This window comes from Oncorhynchus keta, chromosome 27 (assembly GCF_023373465.1).
Source record: "Oncorhynchus keta strain PuntledgeMale-10-30-2019 chromosome 27, Oket_V2, whole genome shotgun sequence".
NCBI lineage: Eukaryota > Metazoa > Chordata > Actinopteri > Salmoniformes > Salmonidae > Oncorhynchus > Oncorhynchus keta.
In genome coordinates this window covers 48,620,909-48,642,908 of record NC_068447.1, presented here as the reverse complement: position 1 = coordinate 48,642,908, position 22,000 = coordinate 48,620,909, and the positions used below count along the sequence as shown (strand labels likewise).

Below are 22,000 nucleotides of genomic sequence, written 5' to 3'. Positions count from 1 at the left end.
CTGCCCCCTGGACCCTATGATCACTTGGCTACATTTTTATTTTATTTCACCTTTATTTAACCAGGTAGGCTAGTTGAGAACAAGTTCTCATTTACAACTGCGACCTGGCCAAGATAAAGCATAGCAGTGTGAACAGACAACAATACAGAATTACACATGGAGTAAACAATAAACAAGTCAATAACACAGTAGGGAAAAAAGAGTCTATATACATTGTGTGCAAAAGGCACGAGGTAGGCGAATAATTACAATTTAGCAGATTAGCTGATTAGATGTCCACTGGACTGTCCATTAATCACGGTGCTCCATTCTGTTTATTTTGTTTTGTTTATTTATTTATTTTGTTTATCTGTCGGCCCCAGCCGCGAACTCAGTGTGTAGTTAACCGACCTGCCTAGTCAGGTCGGTTAACTACACAGGTTGCCATTTTACCTGTTGTTGTTTTAGCTGATTAGCTGTTGTTGTCTCACCCGTTGTTGTCTTAGCTAGCTCTCCAAATCAACACCTGTGATTACTTTATGCCTCGCTGTATGTCTCTCTCATATGTCAATATGCCTTGTATACTGTTGTCGTGTCTTTGTCTATGCCGGATTAACAGATATGACATGCTATTATACTATATGCTACATGCTATAATATCATGCTATTAATATCACCTGGCTCCGGTTGCTTGAATGGGTAATCACGCTGTGGAGCGTGACCAGTCTGGATTTCCTCCAGATGGTACCTAAGGGTGGTATTCTGCTGCATTGCAGAGTCCATTTGAGCGCGTAGAGTACTGATTTTGGACACGTGAGTGTCGCACTTGCTCCTTTCGGTCTCAAACTTATCTGTCATGGTTAACGTCTGTCTGTTCCTTCCTAACCTTCGTTTGCAGCTGCTGTTGCTAACTCAACGGCTAGGAGGTATCACTACTGTAGTGAATAAGAGTTAAAAAGTTCATACCATTCGCAACCAAAGCTCATGCTGATGTTGGCCTCGTTCTGTAGTTCTGTAGTTATCTAATTTCATATTCAAACATTTAAATTGAACAACAATTCCATGTGAATCCGATAACTCTGATTTGTAGACTTTCCACTGTACAGTTTATGCCATCTTATCATTGATGAGAATGTCTCAGATGACAACGGAACTGACATCATATACCACCGCATATGATCAATTGTTCGGATTACCAGAATATAGTTCATTTCCCCCACCTTCTGATGTTTCCAGAATCTCTATGTTAACCAAGGGTTTTGCAAATGTAACCTCAGTAGTGTAGAGAGAGGTATTTATGACTGTCATAAACCTACCCCCAGGCCAACGTCATGACACTGTCAGTTATCATTGTTTTAGTTTACAATGAAGCCCCTAGTTCCACTCATTATACCTCCCACACATGCGGTGACCTCACCCATTATAATCATCTTATCGAGAGATACAACCTCTCTTATCATCACTCAGTGACTGGGCTCACCTCCGCTGTACCCGCACTCCACCATACCCGTCTGCACATTATGCCCTGAATCTATTCTACCACGCCCAGAAATCTGCTCCTTTAATTCTTTGTCCCCAACACTCCAGGCGACCAGTTTAGATAGCCTTTAGCCGCACCCTCATCCTACTCCTCCTCTGTTCCTCGGGTGATGTGGAGGTAAACCCAGGCCCTGCGTGTCCCCTGGCACCCCCATTTGTTGACTTCTGTGATCGAAAAAATCCTTGGTTTCATGCATGTCAACATTAGAAGCCTCCTCCCTAAGTTTGTTTTACTGCTTTAGCACACTCTGCCAACCCTGATGTCCTTGCCGTGTCTGAATCCTGGCTTAGGAAGGTCACCAACAATTCTGAGATTTCCATACCAGTTACAACATTTTCCGTCAAGATAGAACTGCCAAAGAGGGAGGAATTGCAATCTACTGCAGAGATAGCCTCCAAAGTTCTGTCATACTTTCCAGGTCTATACCCAAACAGTTTGAACTTCTAATTTTAAAATTTAACGTCTCCAGAAATAAGTCTCTCACTGTTGCCGCCTGCTATCAACCCCCTCCGCTCCCAGCTGTGCCCTGGACACCATTTGTGAATTGATCGCCCCCATCTAGCTTCAGAGTTCGTTCTGTTAGGTGACCTAAACGGGGATATGCTTAACACCCCGGCCGTGCTACAATCTAAGCTAGATGCCCTCAATCTCACACAAATCATCAAGGAACCAACCAGGTACAACCCTAAATCCGTAAACATGGGCACCCTCATAGACATTATCCTGACCAACTTGCCCTCCAAATACACCTCCGCTGTTTTCAATCAGGATCTCAGCAATCATTGCCTCATTGCCTATATCCGCTATGTATCTGCCTGTCCACTGTCAAACGCGCCCTAAAACACTTCTGCGAGCAGGCCTTTCTAATCGACCTGGCCCGGGTATCCTGGAAGGTTATTGACCTCATCCCGTCAGTCGAGGATGCCTGGTCATTCTTTAAAAGTAATTTCCTCACCATCTTAGATAAGCATGCCCCTTTCAAAAATGCAGGACTAAGAACAGATATAGCCCTTGGTTCACCCCAGACTTGACTGCCCTTGACCAGCACAAAAACATCCTGTGTCGGACTGCAATAGCATTGAATAGTCACCACGATATGCAACTGTTCAGGGAAGTCAGGACCAATACACGCAGTCAGTCAGGAAAGCAAAGTCTAAGTTTTTCAAGCATAAATTCGCATCCTGTAGCTCTAACTCCAAAAGGTTTTGGGACACTGTAAAGTCCATGGAGAACAAGAGCACCTCCTCCCAGCTGGCCACTGCACTGAGGCTAGGTAACACGGTCACGACTGATAAATCCATGATAATAGAAAATTTCAATAAGCATTTCTCTACGGCTGGCCATGTCTTCCTCCTGGCTACTCCAACCCCGGCCAACAGCCCCGCCTCCCCCACAGCTACCCGCCCAATCCTCCCCAGCTTCTCCTTCACCCATATCCAGACAGCAGATCTTCTGAAAGAGCAGCAAAACCTGTACCCGTACAAATCAGCTGGGCTAGACAATCTGGACCCTCTCTTTCTAAAACTATCTGCCGCCATTGTTGCAACCCCTATTACCAGCCTGTTCAACCTCTCTTTCGTATCGTCCGAGATCCCTAAAGATTGAAAGCTGCCGCGGTCATCCCCCCTCTTCAAAGGGGGTGACACCCTAGACCCAAACTGTTACAGACCTACAGTATATCACAAAAGTGAGTACACCCCTCCCATTTTTGTAAATATTTGAGTATATCTTTTCATGTGACAACACTGAAGAAATGACATTTTGCTGCAATGTAAAGTAGTGAGTGTACAGCTTGTATAACAGTGTAAATTTGCTGTCCCCTCAAAATAACTCAACACAAAGCCATTAATGTCTAAACCGCTGGCAACAAAAGTGAGTACAGCCCTAAGTGAAAATGTCCAAATTGGGCCCAATGTGTGAATATTTTGTGTGGCCACCATCATTTTCCAGCACTGCCTTAACCCTCTTGGGCATGGAGTTCACCAGAGCTTCACAGGTTGCCACTGTAGTCCTCTTCCACTCCTCCATAGGGACATCACGGAGCTGGTGGATGTTAGAGACCTTGCACTCCTCCACCTTCCGTTTGAGGATGCCCCACAGATGCTCAATAGGGTTTAGGCCTGGAGACATGCTTGGCCAGTCCATCACCTTTACCCTCAGCTTCTTTAGAAAGGCAGTGGTCGTCTTGGAGGTGTGTTTTGGGTCGTTATCATGTTGGAATACCGCCCTGCAGCCCAGTCTCCAAAGGGAGGGGATCATGCTCTGCTTCAGTATGTCACAGTACATGTTGGCATTCATGGTTCCCTCAATGAACTGTAGCTCCCCAGTGCCGGCAGCACTCATGTAGCCCCAGAACATGACACTCCCACCACCATGCTTGACTGTAGGCAAGACACACTTGTCTTTGTACTCCTCACCTGGTTGTCGCCACACACGCTTGACACCATCTGAACCAAATAAGTTTATCTTGGTCTCATCAGACCACAGGACATAGTTCCAGTTGTCCATGTCCTTTGTCTGCTTGTCTTCAGGAAACTGTTTGCAGGCTTTATTGTGCATCATCTCTAGAAGAGGCTTCCTTCTGGGAGGACAGCCATGCAGACCAATTTGATGCAGTGTACGGCATATGGTCTGATATACTGTATATCCATCGTGCCCTGCCTATCTAAAGTCTTTGAAAGCCAAGTTAATAAACAGATCACTGACCATTTCGAATCCCACCGTACCTTCTCCTCTGTGCAATCCGGCCTCATTAGCCGGTCACGGGTGCACGTCAGCCACGCTCAAGGTACTAAACTATATCATAACCGCCATCGATAAAAGACAGTACTGTGCAGCCGTCTTCATCAACCTGGCCAAGGCTTTCGACTCTGTCAATCACCGCATTCTTATCGGCAGACTCAATAGCCTTGGTTTTTATAATGACTGCCTCGCCTGGTTCACCAACTACTTTGCAGACAGAGTTCAGTTGTCCGGACCTCTAGCAGTCTCTATGGGGGTACCAAAGGGTTCAATTCCCGGGCCGACTCTTTTCTCTGTATATATAAATGATGTCGTTCTTGCTGTGGGTGATTCCCTGATCCACCTATACGCAGACGACACCATTCTGTATACATCTGGCCCTTCCTTGGACACTGCGCTAACTAACCTCCAAAAGAGCTTAAATGCCATACAACACTCCTTCCGTGGCCTTCAACTGCTCTTAAACACTAGTAAAACCAAATGCATGCTTTTCAACCGTTCGCTGCCCGCACCCGCCCGCCAGACTAGCATCCTAACCCTGGACGGTTCCGACCTAGAATATGTGGACAACTATAAATAGCTAGGTGTCTGGCTAGACTGTAAACTCTCCTTCCAGACTCATATTAAACATCTCCAATCAAAAATCAAATCTAGAATCGGCTTACTATTTCGCAAAAACAAAGCCTCCTTCTCTCACGCCGCCAAACGTACCCGAGTAAAAGGGACTATCCTACCAATCCTCGACTTCGGCGATGTCATCTACAAAATAGCTTCCAACACTCAACATAGCAAACTGGATGTTTCACCTTCCGGAGACACCTGAAACCCCACCTCTTTAAGGAATACCTAGGATAGGATAAAGTAATCCTTCTCACCCCCCTTAAAAGATTTAGATGCACTATTGTAAAGTGGCTGTTCCACTGGATGTCATAAGGTGAATGCACCAATTTGTAAGTCGCTCTGGATAAGAGCGTCTGCTAAATGACTTAAATGTAAATGTAAATGATGTAGTCTATCACAGTGCCTTCCATTTTGTTACCAAATCACCTTATACCACCCACCACTGCGACCTGTATGCTCTTGTCGGTTGGCCCTCGCTAAATATTTGTCTCCAGACCCACTGGCTCCAGGTAATCTATATGTCTATGCTAGGTAAAGCTCCGCCTTATCTCAGTTCACTGGTCACGATAACAACACCCACCCGTAGCACACGTTCGAGCAGGTATATCTCACTGATCATCCCCAATGCCAACATCTCATTTGGCCTCCTTTCCTTCCAGTTCTCTGCTGCCAGTAACTGGAACGAATTGCAAAAATCGCTGAAGTTGGAGACTTTCATTTCCCTCACCAACTTTAAAACCTCTTACAGCTACCCCCCTACCTTTTTTCAATTTCCGCCTGAAGACATACCCAAATCTAACTTCCTGTAGCTCAGGCCCAGGACCAAGGGTATGCATATTCTTGGTTTCATTTGAAAGAAAACACTTTGCAGTTTGTCTAAATGTGAATTGAATGTAGGAGAATATAACACAATAGATCTGGTTTAGATAATACAATGAAAAAAAATATATATTTTCATTTTTATTGTTGTATCATCATGTTTAAAATTAATAAGACAAAACAAACATTCAGATGTTTGATGGGGACAATTTCAGTGAAAGACATAAGAGGGCAACAGTACTTGTGCAAAGTTTCAGAATGATAACTTCCAAAATGAGTGTGCTACATGAAAATGTATCATGAAGTCACCCAGGTGTCCCACACAAGTAGCCTAAATGTACCCAAGTAGCCAAATTGGTGAAGTTATACATTTTGAATGGAATAACTATATACAAAATACCAAAATGGTATTCTAACACACACACCCAAAAAATGGAGAAAAAACATGAAAAGAAAATATATACATTTACAAAATAACACTTTCAATATTTGGAAGACTCTCAGTCCTCTACACAATATTGTGCTGCTGATGCCAGGTGCCATAGCAGTCTCTTTCTGCTGTAAAGCAGAGGGTCACCAAGCATGTGGTGCAGGTGATGGGGGACTTCATTTTGCAAAGAACACAGCAACGACACCATTCTGTACCCTTTTGGCCCTGAGGCACATCCATGCCTGCAGAAATAAAATTGGGCAGATGAACATTACTTGTGGCAGGAGCTGGATGAACCAGCTTCAGTGGGGGATGGAAACCTTGGCACTGGGGGCTCCCATTCGGAGTCAGTGTCACTGTGAAAATGTTCAGTTGTATCAACAGGTATAATAAACAGATATATATATATATATATATATATATATAGAGTACAGAGAACATAAGGTTGAATATATTATTATATACCTGCTTGATCTACTGTCTCGTAATATTATGACAGACCAGCTAGGTCTACTGTCTCCATTTCACTTTGGCCATTGGTGTGGGCCTGCCCTCCCCTCAACAGCCTCAAATAGGCTATTTAATTTCACAAATAATATTTTATATTATTAATTTCAAACAACGGCATTGGCATGAGAAAAACTTACCAGTCCAAAACAATGTTCTTTCCGTTCAAGAAATATTCCTCCATTTGGGAATCGCTAAATGATTCGTCCTCCAACAATCTCTGTCTCACTTTCCTGATCAATTTCTTCTAAAATTGTGTGTACATCTAGTATACCTAGACTTTGATTTAGCTTTCCCTGACGCCATACTGATTGATGTATAAACAGCTGAAGATGTGCTTTACCAAAACAACGCTGTGCGTAACATGCGTGGCTCCTTCCGGTATGAATCTTCAATGGCGAATGAACCTCTTTATGCCGGAGTTTACTGCATGTTGGTCTTCCAACACATAAACATTACATATTGCCGTTTACCTCAGCTCATTGGTTATCTACCCAGCTAGATTTCAAGACGATCAGTGATCATTGGGTTAAAATAAAGTCAATACACGAAACAGCGGTCTTATCATTGGTGCACAATGATGTCATTACTTGTTGTCTTCAAATCGGTTTCTTTCAGTCAATATGTCCCGCGAAATGACCCATCACGTTTGGTTGTGTTACAATCAAACCAGTTGATTGCAATGAAACCAAACATGACTGGAAAAGTCACGTTTAGTCTGTGTATTTACATTGAATGTGAAAATGGAATGAGCGGTTCACAAAATGTTTCGTGTTAGGCTATAAAAATTGATTTTATCAAACAAAAGACCATTCATTGTGTAACATTGAGCATTGGGATTGCGAACAGAGGAAGATCGTCAAAGGTAAACTATTTATTTTATTGCAGTTTGTGAATTTGTTACGCCTGTGCTGATTGAAATAGTTGTTTTTTATGGGGCTCTATCCTCAGATAATCGCATCGTATTCTTTCGCAGTAAATCCTTTTTTAAATCTGACAACGCAGTTGGATTAGCAAGATTCTACGCTTTCGAAACATGTGAGACACTTGTATTTTCATGAATGTTTAATATGACTATGTATGTAGCGATCACCGTATGTTGGCGAATCTCATCCCGCTAACGGGTTCGGTGCGCAGAGAGGTTAAACATCAACTATCTGAGCAGCTAACCAATCGCTGCAGCTGTACATAGTCCATCTGTTAATAGCCCACCCAAACTACCTACCTCATCCCCATACTTTTTTACATTTATTTACTTTTCTGCTCTTTTGCACACCAGTATCTCTACTTGCACATCATCATCTGCTCATTTATCACTCATGTTAATCTGCTAAATTGTAATTATTCGCTCCTATGGCCTATTTATTGCCTACCTCCTCATGCCTTTTGCACACACTGTATATAGACTTTCTTTTTTCTACTGCGTCATTGACTTGTTTATTGTGTCATTGACTTGTTTATTGTTTATTCAATGTGTCACACTGCTTTGCTTTATCTCAAATCAAATCAAATTGTATTTGTCACATACACATGGTTAGCAGATTTTCTTGGCCAGGTTGCAGTTGCAAATGAGAACTTGTGCTCAACTAGCCTACCTGGTTAAATAAATAATAATAATAATAAATATAATACATTTTTAATAATAAAATAAAAAACTTACCCACAACCCGCCTTTCAACTGGATGCCAGGGCTTTGTTCATGGGGTAGTAGCTTAGTACCGGAAGAATTCTCCAACTCCAGAGAATTGAATGAGTGATTTATTTGTTTATTTAGACCCAACTTAAAAATCATATTCATTAGTCACAAGGAGAAATGGAAGTGTTTTCTCCCCATTTTATTTAGTGGTAATGAAAAATGACAGTGTCCCCACTGTTGGCTGTACGGGGGAATTTATCACCTGTTTAATTTCACACTCGACTAGGCCCGGGCTCAGCTTCATTGTCGACATTGACAAAGTGGCAGGTTAGCATAGTGCATCACCTTGGGGTCCCGGCCCATTTTAATTGAATTCACATTTACTAAACAGGATTATGAGTTGGGATATCACACGGTGATGCACTATCCACCCACCAATATGGAGAGAGAGAGAGAGAGATGTGGAAAAGAGCTCTTCAAAAGAAGATCACGGGGTTTATCCTCCTTCGCAGCAGCACCTGTATCTATCTATCCTGAAACCTTTTTCTTTCTCTCTCTTCTCCCTGCCACTCCATCCTTCTTTATGTAGCAGGGGTTTATTTGGACTCACATCCTTCAGCAGCAGTCTGTCTGAGGGGCTGACAAATGGTGCGAAAATAAACAAACACAAGTCCGGAGGAACAAGCCACCAGCGTGTCTGGACTGACCAAGGCTACACTGTTTTCGATCCCCCCTAATACACTTCAAAACACAGACGTGTATGAAGTAGTGGGGGGAAGTCTATATAGGTACATACAGTGGTGGAAAAAGTACACAATTGCCATACTTGAGTAAAAGTTAAGAAACCTTAATAGAAAATGACTCAAGTAAAAGTAGAAGGGACCCAAGTAAAAGTCTAAAAGTATTTGGTTTTAAATATGCTTAAGTATCAAAAGTAAGTGTAACTGCTAAAATATACTTACAGTTGAAGTCGGAAAGTTTACATACACTTATGTTGGAGTCATTAAAACTTGTTTTTCAACCACTCCACAAATTGCAGACAGGTTATTTCAATTGTCATTCAATGTATCATAATTCCAGTGGGCCAGAAGTCTACATACACTAAGTTGACTGTGCCTTTAAACAGCTTGGAAAATTCCAGAAAATTATGTCATGGCTTTAGAAGCTTCTGATAGGCTAATTGACATCATTTGAGTCAATTGGAGGTGTACCTGTGGATGTATTTCAAGGCCTACCTTGGAACTCAGTGCCTATTTGCTTGACATCATGGGAAAATCGAAAGAAATCAGCCAAATACCTCAGAAAATAATTGTAGACCTCCACAAGTTTGGTTCATCCTTGGGAGCAATTTCCAAATGCCTGAACGTGCATGTTCATCTGTACAAACAATAGTACGCAATAATAAACACCATGGGACCACGCAGCCATTATACCTCTTAGGATGGAGACACGTTCTGTCTCCTAGAATGGGATGTACTTTTGTGCGAAAAGGGCAAATCAATCCCAAAACAACAGCAAAGGACCTTGTGAAGATGCTAGAGGAAACAGGTACAAAAGTATCTATATCCACAGTAAAAACGAGTCCTATATCGACATAACCTGAATGGCCGCTCAGCAAGTGTTGGAGCGAACCATTAAGGAGAGAGCTGAGCATTAAATAGGTCTAGTTGCCAGGCTGAAATAGCAAGGACATGCACATTAAGAGAAGATGACACCCAGGCCTTATGACACCCAGGCTATACTCTATTTTTGAAAGAGTACATTAACCCAGACCATACGAACATTTATGACAGCTGGACATACTATGATCAGCAGGATACAGAAAGAAAGATGGAAGCAAGATAACTGATGACTAACACGTGAAACATAAGCATGCAATACATACATTATTTTTAGAACATGGAAAGAGGTCTACCATCATTATAACCTAACCAAAATCAGATATGAGCGTTAAGTGGGTGTGAACTAGCTCTGAGATGAGAAGATAATAATAAAAGGTCAAAGGAAGCTATTTTCATATAGAGGGAAGGGACTCTATACGTTATGCAAAGACAGAATCCTAGAAAGGCAGAACTCTGTAATATGAGAGTGGTCTCTTTCCAGGGAGGGGCTCAGCTCTGTTGTGTTTGTGATAGGGTCCTTCCATGGAAGGGCTCAGTTTTTCTACTTTGTATTATAGTGTATATTGAATACACAAGTTATTTTAAGAGTGTTATATTTCTGAGACGATTCTCCACTACACAAGGAAGAAGCCACTGCTCCAAAACTGCCATAAAAAAAGCCAGACTATGGTTTGCAACTGCACATGGGAACAAAGATCGTACTTTTTGGAGAAATGTCCACTAGTCTGATGAAACAAAAATAGAACAGTTTGGTCATAATGACCATCGTTATGTTTGAAGGAAAAAGGGGGAGGCTTGCAAGCCGAAGAACACCATCCCAACCTTGAAGCACGAGGGTGGCAGCATCATGTTGTGGGGGTGCTTTGCTGCAGGAGGGACTGGTGCCCTTCAGAAAATAGATGGCTACATGAGGAAGGAAAATGATGTGGATATATTGAAGCAACATTTCAAGACATCAAGAAGTTAAAGCTTGGTCACAAATGGGTCTTCCAAATGGACAATGACCCCAAGCATTCTTCCAACGTTTTGGCAAAATGGCTCAAGGACAACAAAGTCAAGGTATTGGAGTGGCCATCGCAAAGCCCTGACCTCAATCCTATAGAACATTTGTGGGCAGAAATGAAAAGGCGTGTGCGAGCATGGATGCATACAAACCTGACTCAGTTACACCAGCTTTGTCAGGAGGAATGGGCCAACATTAACCCAACTTATTGTGGGAAGATTGTGGAAGGCGCACCGAAATGTTTGACCCAAGTTAAACAATTTAAAGACAATGCTACCAAATACTAATTAAGTGTATGTAAACTTCTGACCCACTGGGAATGTGATGAAGGAAATAAAAGCTGAAATAAATAATTCTCTCTACTATTATTCTGACATTTCACATTCTTAAAATAAAGTGGTGATCCTAACTGACCTAAGACAGGGCATTTTTACTAGGATTAAATGTCAGGAATTGTGAAAACCTGAGTTTAAATGTATTTGGCTAAGGTGAATGTAAACTTCAAACTTCAACTGTAAGTATCAAAAGTGAAAGTATAAATAATTTAAAACGCCTTATATTAAGCAAACCAGACAGCACAATTTTTTAAATGTGTATTTATTTACGGATAGCAAGGGGCACGTTCCAACACTCAGACATAATATACAAATGAAGCATAGGGTTAGGGAGTCCGCTAGATCAGAGACAGTAGGGATGACCAGGGATGTTCTCTTGATAAGTGTTTGAATTAGACTATTTTCCTGTCCTGCTAAGCATTCAAAAACATTACTTTTGGGTGTCAGGGAAAATGTATAGAGTAAACATTTTCTTTAGAAATGTAGTGAAGTAAAAGTAACAGTTGTCAAAAATATAAATAGTAAAGTTAAGAACAGATACCCCCAAAAATGGCTTAAGTAGTACTTTCAAGTATTTTTACACCACTGGTTACATATCGGGATATTATTTTTATTAATGATTTTCTCCCCAATTTCTTTGTATCCAATTGGTAGTTCCAGTCTTGTCTCATCGCTGCAACTCCCATACGGACTTGGGAGAGGCGAAGGTCGAAACACAACCAAGCCAAGCCGCACAGCTTCTTGACACAACGCCTGCTTAACTCCGAAGCCAGCTGAACCAATGTGTCAGAGGAAACACCGTACACCTGGTGACCGTGTCAGCGTGGATTGCACCCAGCTCGCCACAGGAGTCACTAATGCGCGATGGGACAAGAACATCCCTGCTGGCCAAACCCTCCCCTAACCCGGACAATGCTAGGCCAATTGTGCACCGCTCAATGGTTTTCCCAGTCACGGCTGGCTGCGACAGAGCCTGCATTAGAACCAGGATCTCTCGTGGCACAACTGCGATGCAGTGCCTTAGACCATTGCACCATTCGGGAGGTCCTGGATATTTATTTTGACGCTATACTACAGTATATAATTTTGACTATCGCAATATCTCTGAGCTAGTTGGCTGTAACTGCGCCAAAACTCCAGTATTTTTCCTTTATAGCTTGTTCTCCATTTTCCTTTTTTGGCCATAGACTGTTCTCTCTGCTACCACACGGCAAGCCACACGTCAAGCGGTACCGGAGCGCCATGTCTAGGTCCAAGAGGCTTCTAAACAGCTTCTACCCCCTAGCTATAAGACTACTGAACATCTAATCAAATGTTTACCCAGACTACTTACTGTCAAAGTTGTGCGCTACTGGTGGAGAAGTCAGGTGCAGGAGAGCAGAGAGTGAACAGGTGCACACTTTATTTAGGCAGAGGCAAATAAAACAAACAGATGCCACTGCGTCAAAACCTCCATCCAAAGGTAAAAAGAGCAAGGTGCGAAACAGTCACAAAAATAAGCAAATGTTTAACAATTAAACATCCTTAGTGAAATACCACGGAATACAGGGGGAAAACCAGCCTGGCGTGAAACACGAAACACGTAACAAAAACAATTCCACACAAAGACATGGGGGGAACAGAGGAATGCAGTGTGATTAGGTAATGTAAACCATGTGTGCAGGGAACAAGACAAAACAAATGGAACAACGGAAAAATGGAGCGGCGATGGCTAGAAAGCCGGTGACGTCGACCGCCGAACGCCGTCCGAACAACAAGGAGAGGAGCCGACTTCGGCGGAAGTCGTGACACTTACATTGCCCCCCTTTTACGCTGCTGCTATTCTCTGTTATTATCTATGCATGAGTCACTTCAATAACTCTACCCACATGTAAATATTACCTCAATTACATCGACTATCCGGTGCCCCCGCACATTCACTCTGTACAGGTACCGCCTGTATATAGCCTTGCAATTGTTATTTTACTGCTTCTCTTTAAGTATTTGTTACTTTATTGATTTTTGGGGGGCTGTAATATTTCTTAAAATTGCATTGTTGGTTAAGGGCTTGTAAGTAAGCACGTGACAAATAACATTTGATTTGATTTGACAATTTTCCAACACTTTTATTTACATGACTGATCAAAACTTGTTTTCTCACGGCTCCCATGTCCCTCTGCAACAGACGTGGTGAGCAACATGTTTGGAACATCGAATCGCAAAAAAAATCACAGTATCGAGTCGCAACACATGTAGAATTGTGAAAATTGCAATACATTTTGTATCGGCACCTAAGTATCATGATAATATTGTATTGTGAGGTCCCTGGCAATTCCCAGCCCTAGTACGGAGACGTGCAAGCACACACACACAAAGGGGACTTGTGACAGATGAAAAATGGTCATGTTGACATTCACACGGGTCATGATCTTGGTACAGTGTCTTTTTACAGACAGGCGTGTTTCCTGGCCCTGATATTGATAGTACTGGGGTGACTCAGGCCATGTAGTGCACACCCCTTTCTCTACTTTACTTCCCATAATCCACCCTATTATCCTGTCTACTACTTCCCTCTAGTCATCACCTCATCCTATTAGTAAATCACACATTACTTCCTCTATTGCTTCTACAGTTTTTATTTGCTTAGCCAATTCCCAGCTCTTCTTTAAAATAGAGCAAAACGTTTTTTTTTTCTTTTCTCCTCTCTCCACCGTAGTGTATTTGCTCATCTTAATGGCGATCCCTTGGCTAAATGGATTCTGGTTATGACATGATTGAGTAAAAGAAGCAGGCAGACACGGGTGCTGGGAGAATAGCTGATGCAGACATCTTCTCTGCTAATTAAAAGGTTCATAGGCAGTGCGGGTGGCAGCCACATCAAAGACCAACAGCTAATTACTGCCCCCCTCCTTTCTTTTAACTCCCACCCTCTCTTCACTTTTATTTATTCTATTTCTTAGGTTTATTTTTATATTTTTATATTCCTTGAGTTTGGACGTGCATGAGCAGAATATGAATCGGGTTGTGAAGGCTCTCTCGGCTCACACTCCCACATTTCCCTTTTCATGGCAAGATTGCGTAAATGGACTCAGTTGGCCAGGCAGGCCGGGGCCTTGTTTATTTAACAGCTGCTTTGTGGTCAGTTGACTCATGCATTTGCGTGGGAACCCGTCATTATGGCCTATCACTGTCCCGGATCAGATAGCGTGTGGGCTCATCGTATGGTGCTGACAGACATTTTGCAATGCAATATCGCATTAAGCTTTAGAAGACTCACAAAATGGCCTCTTATATAGTGGTGTCAAATCCATTTTACAATCCTTTTTTATCATCCCCATTCATCATAATCAACACAGTCACAATGATAGCGAATCCCAATAAAGTGAATTCCCATCCATTCTATCGACCCCTCGAGCCTGTCAGAGTCCATTGCTGATGACCCATATCAGGCTGAGGAGACGGACTGCTGCTCCTCTTGTCCCTGCATTGCTCGCTACAGTGTGACCTGCCCCATAATCCACTTAAGAAGATGGGTTATGCTAATTGGCACTTCCACGACTACACTATTGATTTACCCATTAGGGCCAGTGGGGGCCTTGCTAGCGCACCCCGTCAATACAGATGGGAGTGATTCAGATGGTCAAAAGAGGCATTTGGGCTGCCTAGTACTTTACATCTGGTTTTAAGTGTTGTACAATAAGCATTATAACTGGTCTGGAGGATATCAAAAGGATAACTGGCATCATTCTTGAAACATCTTCCTCTGTCTGCCTGTGGAATATCGCCCTCTTGCTCTCTCTCTCTATCTTGGTTTTTCTCCCTTTCTCTCTCTTGCTCTCTCCCCCCATTCCTTCATTTCCCACAGGAGTCTTGTAAGTGTAGCTGGTGTCAACTATTAGAATATCAAAAGAAGGACCCTCCTATTCTCCAGGGCTGAACTACCTCCCATTTTGTTTGTATTAAATAAAACATTGTGGTCATGTCACCCCCTTGGGGTTTTCTATGGTGCAATAGGTCAGAGGGGTGTTCTAGTTTTGAATTTCTATGTTGGTGTGAGTATGGTTCCCAATTGGAGGCAGCTGATGATCGTTGCCTCTAATTGGGGATCATGCTTAGTGTGGTCCTTTTCCCACCTGCGTTTGTGGGATATTGTTTTGTTTTGGTTTAGTGCAATGTGCACTATGAACTTGCAGGTTCGTTTATTCTTTGTTGTTTTTTGAAAGTTCACTTTAATAAATATGTGGAACTCTACTCACGCTGCGCCTTGGTCCGCTCATTATGTATACGACGAACGTGCCAGAATATCCCACCACTACAGGACCAAGCAGCATGCCATGGAGGTAAAGGACAGCTGGACATGGGAAAAAATCATGTGTGGATGCGAGACCCTTCCTTTGGTGGGAGTCGCCAAGGAGTATAGGAGGACAGCGACGACGCCGGGGTCCGCGGCCACAGAAACCCCAAGATTTTTTTTGGGGGGGGAAAGGGGCAGTCGGTCGAGGAGAGAGCCAGAGACCGTCGGGGAGTTTATGGAGCTGTTGGAGGAAGGAGATCAGAGAGAGATGTTGGTTAGGTGTATTCTGCATTCACCCTGAAGAGCACCTCCTCAGCCCTGTAGGTCCTGTGCCGGCACCAGGCCTCCAGTGCGCCTCCACAGCCCGGTATGTCCTGTGCCGGCTCCCCGCACTCGCCCTGAAGAGCGTGTCATCAGTCCGGTGCCAGTCCGGTGCCTCCACGCACCAGGCCTCCTGTGCGCCTCCCCAGCCCGGTACGTCCTGTGCCGGCTCCCCGCACTCGTCGACCAGTGCGTGTGTACAGTCTGGAGTCTCCAACAACGGTCTGCAGCCCGGAACCTCCAGCTCCAGCGACGGTTCACAGTCCAGAGCTTCCAGTGACGGTCCGGAGCTTCCATTGACGGTCAACGGTCCCGGAGCTTCCAGTGAGGGTCAACGGTCCGGAGCTTCCAGTGAGGGTCAACGGTCCGGAGCTTCCAGTGACGGTCCACGGCTCGGAGCTTCAAGTGACGGTCAACGGTCCGGAGCTTCAAGTGACGGTCAACGGTCCGGAGCTTCAAGTGACGGTCAACGGTCCGGAGCTTCAAGTGACGGTCAACGGTCCGGAGCTTCCAGTGACGGTCAACGGTCCGGAGCTTCAAGTGACGGTCAACGGTCCGGAGCTTCAAGTGACGGTCAACGGTCCGGAGCTTCAAGTGACGGTCAACGGTCCGGAGCTTCAAGTGACGGTCAATGGACCGGAGCTTCCAGTGACGGTCAACGGTCCGGAGCTTCAAGTGACGGTCAACGGTCCGGAGCTTCAAGTGACGGTCAAGGGTCCGGAGCTTCAAGTGGCGGTCAACGGTCCGGAGTTTTCAGTGATGGTCAACGGTCCGGAGCTTCCAGTGAGGGTCAACAGACCGGACCTTCCAGCGACGGTTCACATTCCAGAGCTTCCAGTGATGGTCCGGAGCTTCAAGTGACGGTCAACGGTCCGGAGCTTCAAGTGGCGGTCAACGGTCCGGAGCTTTCAGTGATGGTCAACGGTCCGGAGCTTCCAGTGAGGGTCAACAGACCGGACCTTCCAGCGACGGTTCACAGTCCAGAGCTTCCAGTGATGGTCCGGAGCTTCCAGTGACGGTCAATGGTCCGGAGATTCCAGTGAGGGTCAACGGTTCGGAGCTTCCAGTGACGGTCAACGGAGATCCTGCGCCGGAGCCATGGCTGGAGCCTTCCTCTGCGCCGGTGCTCATTCCAGGCATGGCGTCCAGTCCCGCTCCATGGGCGGGGCCTTCCTCTGCGCCGGTGCCCAGTCCAGGCACGGTGTCCAGTCCCTCTCCATGGCAGGAGCCTTCCTCTGCGCCGGTGCCCAGTCCAGGCACGGCGTCCAGTCCTGCTCCATGGCCGGAGCCTTCCCCTGCTCCGGTGCCCAGTCCGGGCACGTTGTTCTGCCCGGCTTCAGGGGAAGATCTGCGGTCCGAGTGGGGGCTACGTCCCGCACAGGAGTTGCCACCGATGCTAGTTGCCCACCCTAACCCTCCCCATCCAGGTTCAGGTTTTGTGGTCGGAGTCTGCACCCTTGAGAGGGGGGGGGGGGATACTGTCACGCCCTGACCATAGAGAGCCCTTGGGTTCCCTTAGCCCAATAGGTCAGAGCCTGACTAGGGGATGTTCTAGTCTTGAATGTCTATGTTGCTGTGAGTATGGTTCCCAATTGGAGGCAGCTGATGATCGTTGCCTCTAATTGGGGATCATACTTAGTGTGGTCCTTTTCCCACCTTTCATCCCCCATTATTTTTTTCATAATTATTTAAGCTCTATCAAATTGGTCATTGGTAGACAATCATTTTCTGGTCTTTTCATGCATTTTCAGGTAGATGTAAGTCACCTGTAGGTAGCCTAGTGGTTAGAGTGTTGGACTAGTAACCGAAAGGTTGCAAGATTGAATCCCCGAGCTGGTAAAAATATGTCGTTCTTCCCCTGAACAAGGCAGTTAAACAACTGTTCCTAGGCCGTCATTGAAAATAAGAATTTGTTCTTAACTGACTTGCCTAGTTAAATAAAGGTTAAAAAAAACGAACTCGGGCCGAAACAGGAACATTCACTGTCTTCCTTGTAAGCAATTCCTGTGTAGATTTGGACTTGTGTTTTAGGTTATTGATGAAAGGTGAATTCATCATGGTGGAAAGCAGACTAATTTCTCTAGGATTTTGCCTGTGATTATCTCTATTCCATTTCTGTTTTATCTTTAAAAGACTCCCCAGTCCTTAACAATTACAAGGATATCCATAACATGATGCAGCCAACAATGTTGTTGATCCATCATCAGTTATCTCCTATCACAGCCAAAGTTACCATTTGCCTCATGGTTAAATCCCTGAGCAGTTTCTTTCCTCTCCGGCAACTGAGTTAGGAAGGACGCCTGTGTCTTTGTAGTGACTGGGTATATTGATAAACTGTCCAAAGTGTAATTGCTCCAAGGGCTATTCAATGTCTCCTTTTTTATACCCATCTACCAACAGGTGCCCTTCTTTGCGAGGCAGTGGGAAATCTTCCTGGTCTTTATGGTTTAATCTGTGTTTGAAATTCACTGCACCACTCAGTGGCGGAGCGGTCTAAGGCACTACATCTCAGTGCAAGAGGCATCAATACAGTCCCCGGTTTGAATCCAGGCTGCATCACATCTGGCTATGATTGGGAGTCCCATTGGGTGGCGCACAATTGTCCCAGCGTTGTCTGGGTTTGGCCGGGGTAGGCCAGCATTGTAAATCAGAATTAGTTCTTAACGGACTTGACTAGTTAAATAAAGGTTACATTTAAAAAATAATAATAATACAAATCTGTGGAGTACAGAGAAGAGGCAGTCATTCAGAAATCACACTATTATTGCACACAGTGAGTGAGTGTCCCTGCAATTTATTATGTGACTTGATAAGCACATTGTAAGGGGTGCGTAACTGGTGGCAGGGAAGTCAGCAGCAGGAGAGCAGAACTAGGGATAGCCGGAGCAGTTTAATTGCAAAACCGATGACATAAAGAAATAACCAGCATGGGTACAAAACCCGACGCGGACCAGTCAACATGTGCACAAGCACTTACAACAAACAGTACCACACAAAGACATGGGGCGAACAGAGGGTTAAATACACAACACGTAATGAGGGAATGAAAACCAGGTGTGTGGAAAAACAAGACAAAACAAATGGAAAATGAAAAATGGATTGGCGATGGCTAGAAGACCGGTGACGTCGACTGCCCGAACAAGGAGAGGATCCGACTTCGGTAGAAGTCGTGACACACATTTTTATTCCTGAACTTATTTAGGCCATAACAAAAGGGTTGAATACTTAATGACTCAAGACATTTCAGCTTTTCATGTTTAATTAATTTGAAAAACGTAATTCCACTGAAGGCCAATGACACAAAATCTCAATTTAATTTATTTTAAATTTAGGCTGTAACACATCAAATTGTGGAAAAAGTCAAGGGGTGTGAATACTTTCTGAAGGTGCTGTATATTATAGTTCTATGGAAATCTCTATTCCAATATTTTTTCAGTCTCTGATCTTTGGAAATAATTCCGGATGGTCGTTTGTCCTTGTTACCGCTCTCTGAAGAACCATTTTCATAAACATTTCAAGGACGGCTCTTTGAAAAGGCCTCTTTGATCCAGTGAAGTTGACTGTTTTACAGTAAATTAAAAGTTTACCATCCACAGTCGCCAATACAAAAAGCATCTGAATGACTTTTCTCTGAAGTCTGGTGAAAAGGTGTATTTTTCGGTTTTTAAACAACTTTTTGACCGACATCGGTTTAATTATTTGAATTTCATTCTGTTTTATTCGGTGACCTCAATGCGCACATTGCACTGCAGTTTCTCTAGAGGTAAATCAGATCATATGCAATAACAAGAGGGGATACATAGAGCAGTTTCTTTGAGGTATGTCTACCGGAAAATACATGAGCTAAGCGATTAATAGTTTGTATTCAGCAGTCAAAAGAGTATGTTTATTTAGAAAAACTACTAAAATAGTGATTTTGTCAGACAGCGTAGGCAGCAGCTCTGTTGGGCTGAAATGATGACTTGGAATGAAATAAAGTCATCAAATAAAACAAACGTAATATACATAATAACAAAAATATTGTATTAAAGTAATGTGTATAAATGATGGTTCATAAGTGATCAGCAGGCATGGGCAGTCACTACCATCATGGGACTTTTATTGATAGTCTGTGTTGTTACAGCATTCAACCCACATAATGCATCGTGCATTTAATGTAAAACTTGAAATTTAAAAAATACATTTAAAAAATAATACTTTTTTATAATCAAACCGAAACGGACCTCAAAAAGCACTAACCGTTCAGCACTACTGGAGTGGATTGATAATTGGATCTTACAGAACACTGTGCAATTAGTGGCTTCCTCATATCAGGAAATCTGTGTCCATGAAACAGGCTCTTGCATTGATTCCCCCTCACAGGGATGCAAGTGATAATATTTTCCTCCTCCCTCTATCTTCAACTTTAATTGAAATGTAAAGGATGTCTCACTGGTGCCGCAGCAATGTTGTGCCTAATTTATTTTGTCAATTGCTGGTCCTCTCCATGGTTGGTCATTATCTTGTACTTCCAGCAGCGCCTTTGGTTCAATCTCAGTGCCAACGTGAGGAAAATTCCAACATCAAAAGGTGGCGTGCTCTGAATGTATAAACACTCTGCCATTAACTTTTTTTTTGGGGGGGGGGAGACAAAGATGGAAGGCATTTTTACTGATGTATCAAAAGGTTAGGGGTTCTTAAATGTGTGTCTGTGCTGGGCTGTTAATAACCACTTCCGTTTTTTCTCCGTTTGTTGTCTTTGCAGAGTGTGGTTCAGGAGGGTCGGCCTCAGGTGTTGAGAGCTGCGAACAGGATAGGTGTCGTACGTTTGGAGGCTCGTGGGACGAGGACACAGAGGATGACCGCTGTGTCTGTGACTTCGACTGCAATCGCGTGCCTCGCAACCTGGTAAGCCTTAACCTCCATAACTTAGCCTTCCCAACAACAACCCTCTACTTGGATTTTACTTAAATAGTGGTGGTTTTCATTTCACGCAAGCCTATGTAATTCCTAGATAATGAATGCATGACATCTGACATTTACATTCAGTTAATATTAGTGCAATTTAATTTTCATATTGAGATGGAACTTATCGCATGGTTTGAAAATGAACTATGTACATAAAGTCATTTGAAATGAAATTGCTATCTCACGCTGCTATGTTCCAGCATTCATATGCGTATGACTACAATTCTCCACAGGTGTGTGGCTCAGATGGGAAGACCTACAGCAACGAGTGTGAGATGAAGAAGGCCAGTTGTGAAAGGCAAAGGCATCTGCTGATCCAGAATCACGGACCCTGCACAGGTGAGATGCCTGGACATCCATAAATGATCTAAGATCAGCCAGAGTAATAATCCATCTCGTACAGGGGATTCACAGTTTACTACTATGTCATAAAGCAACGCCCAGAAATCCTGTTGTTTCTTCTGAATAGCACTTTGGTGGTAACATATCCAACACAGTGTCATTTCCCAGATTCAATGTGGCTCAACATGAAGAAGCTCCTATTTCTCTAGAGACATCCACCACAGGTGCTAGGCAGTTCAGTAGGGAACACTAGTTATACTCGAGTCTCTGCCTTGGCAGTGCAAACCACAAGCTTTAACTGAAGAGACAGTATAGAGATGTTTCTCTAGTAGGCCAGAGTGAAGCCAAATGCACATAAAAGATTCTGTATGATCACTGCAGCCTGTTTGATTCCTAGCTGTCCTAAAAAAAGAGGGAGGGAGCAAACGAAAGGGAGAGAAGAGAGCGATACGCTCGGATTTCACACTCACATCCCTGTAGAGTTGTCCCTGCTAAGCTGGCATTTTGGCTGCTTTCTGTCACGCTTCTCCACCATCTGCGGATAATCAATCCCTTTTCTTGTGGAATGCTATTGGTGTGCGAGCTCTGGGTCCTCTTCTTCTTCTCCCAAAAAGCTCAGATCAATGGGAATCTCATTGGGCCCTTCTTCATTAGCTATACATGCAGGAACTTGTCTTTGACCATGGTTTGATCTCCAAGCCTTCAAAACACACTCATGAAAAGCTCCTGATGGCTTTCACGAACTAGACAAAACAAACAGGGATTGACCTCAACACGATCTTGTTGTTTTGTACTGTCCTATGATGTTTATAAACAACTTATGTGTGGTGTCTCTGGGAGTTCTTTGATCTATGACAGCTGTCTCTGAAGAACTTTCAAGCTG

The 22,000-nt window shown here is 43.8% G+C and overlaps 1 protein-coding gene across 4 annotated transcripts in view; it reads left to right on the top strand.

The window, feature by feature from the left end:
- LOC118360235 (agrin-like) overlaps positions 1-22,000 on the top strand; it is a 409,423-nt gene that overhangs the window by 283,900 nt on the left and 103,523 nt on the right. For all 4 annotated transcript variants that reach the window (XM_052482562.1, XM_052482563.1, XM_035739526.2 and 1 more), the window contains 2 exons: positions 20,573-20,715; positions 21,009-21,114. In XM_052482562.1, coding sequence (XP_052338522.1) covers positions 20,573-20,715; positions 21,009-21,114 — 249 coding nt within the window. The remainder of the gene's footprint in view (positions 1-20,572; positions 20,716-21,008; positions 21,115-22,000) is intronic.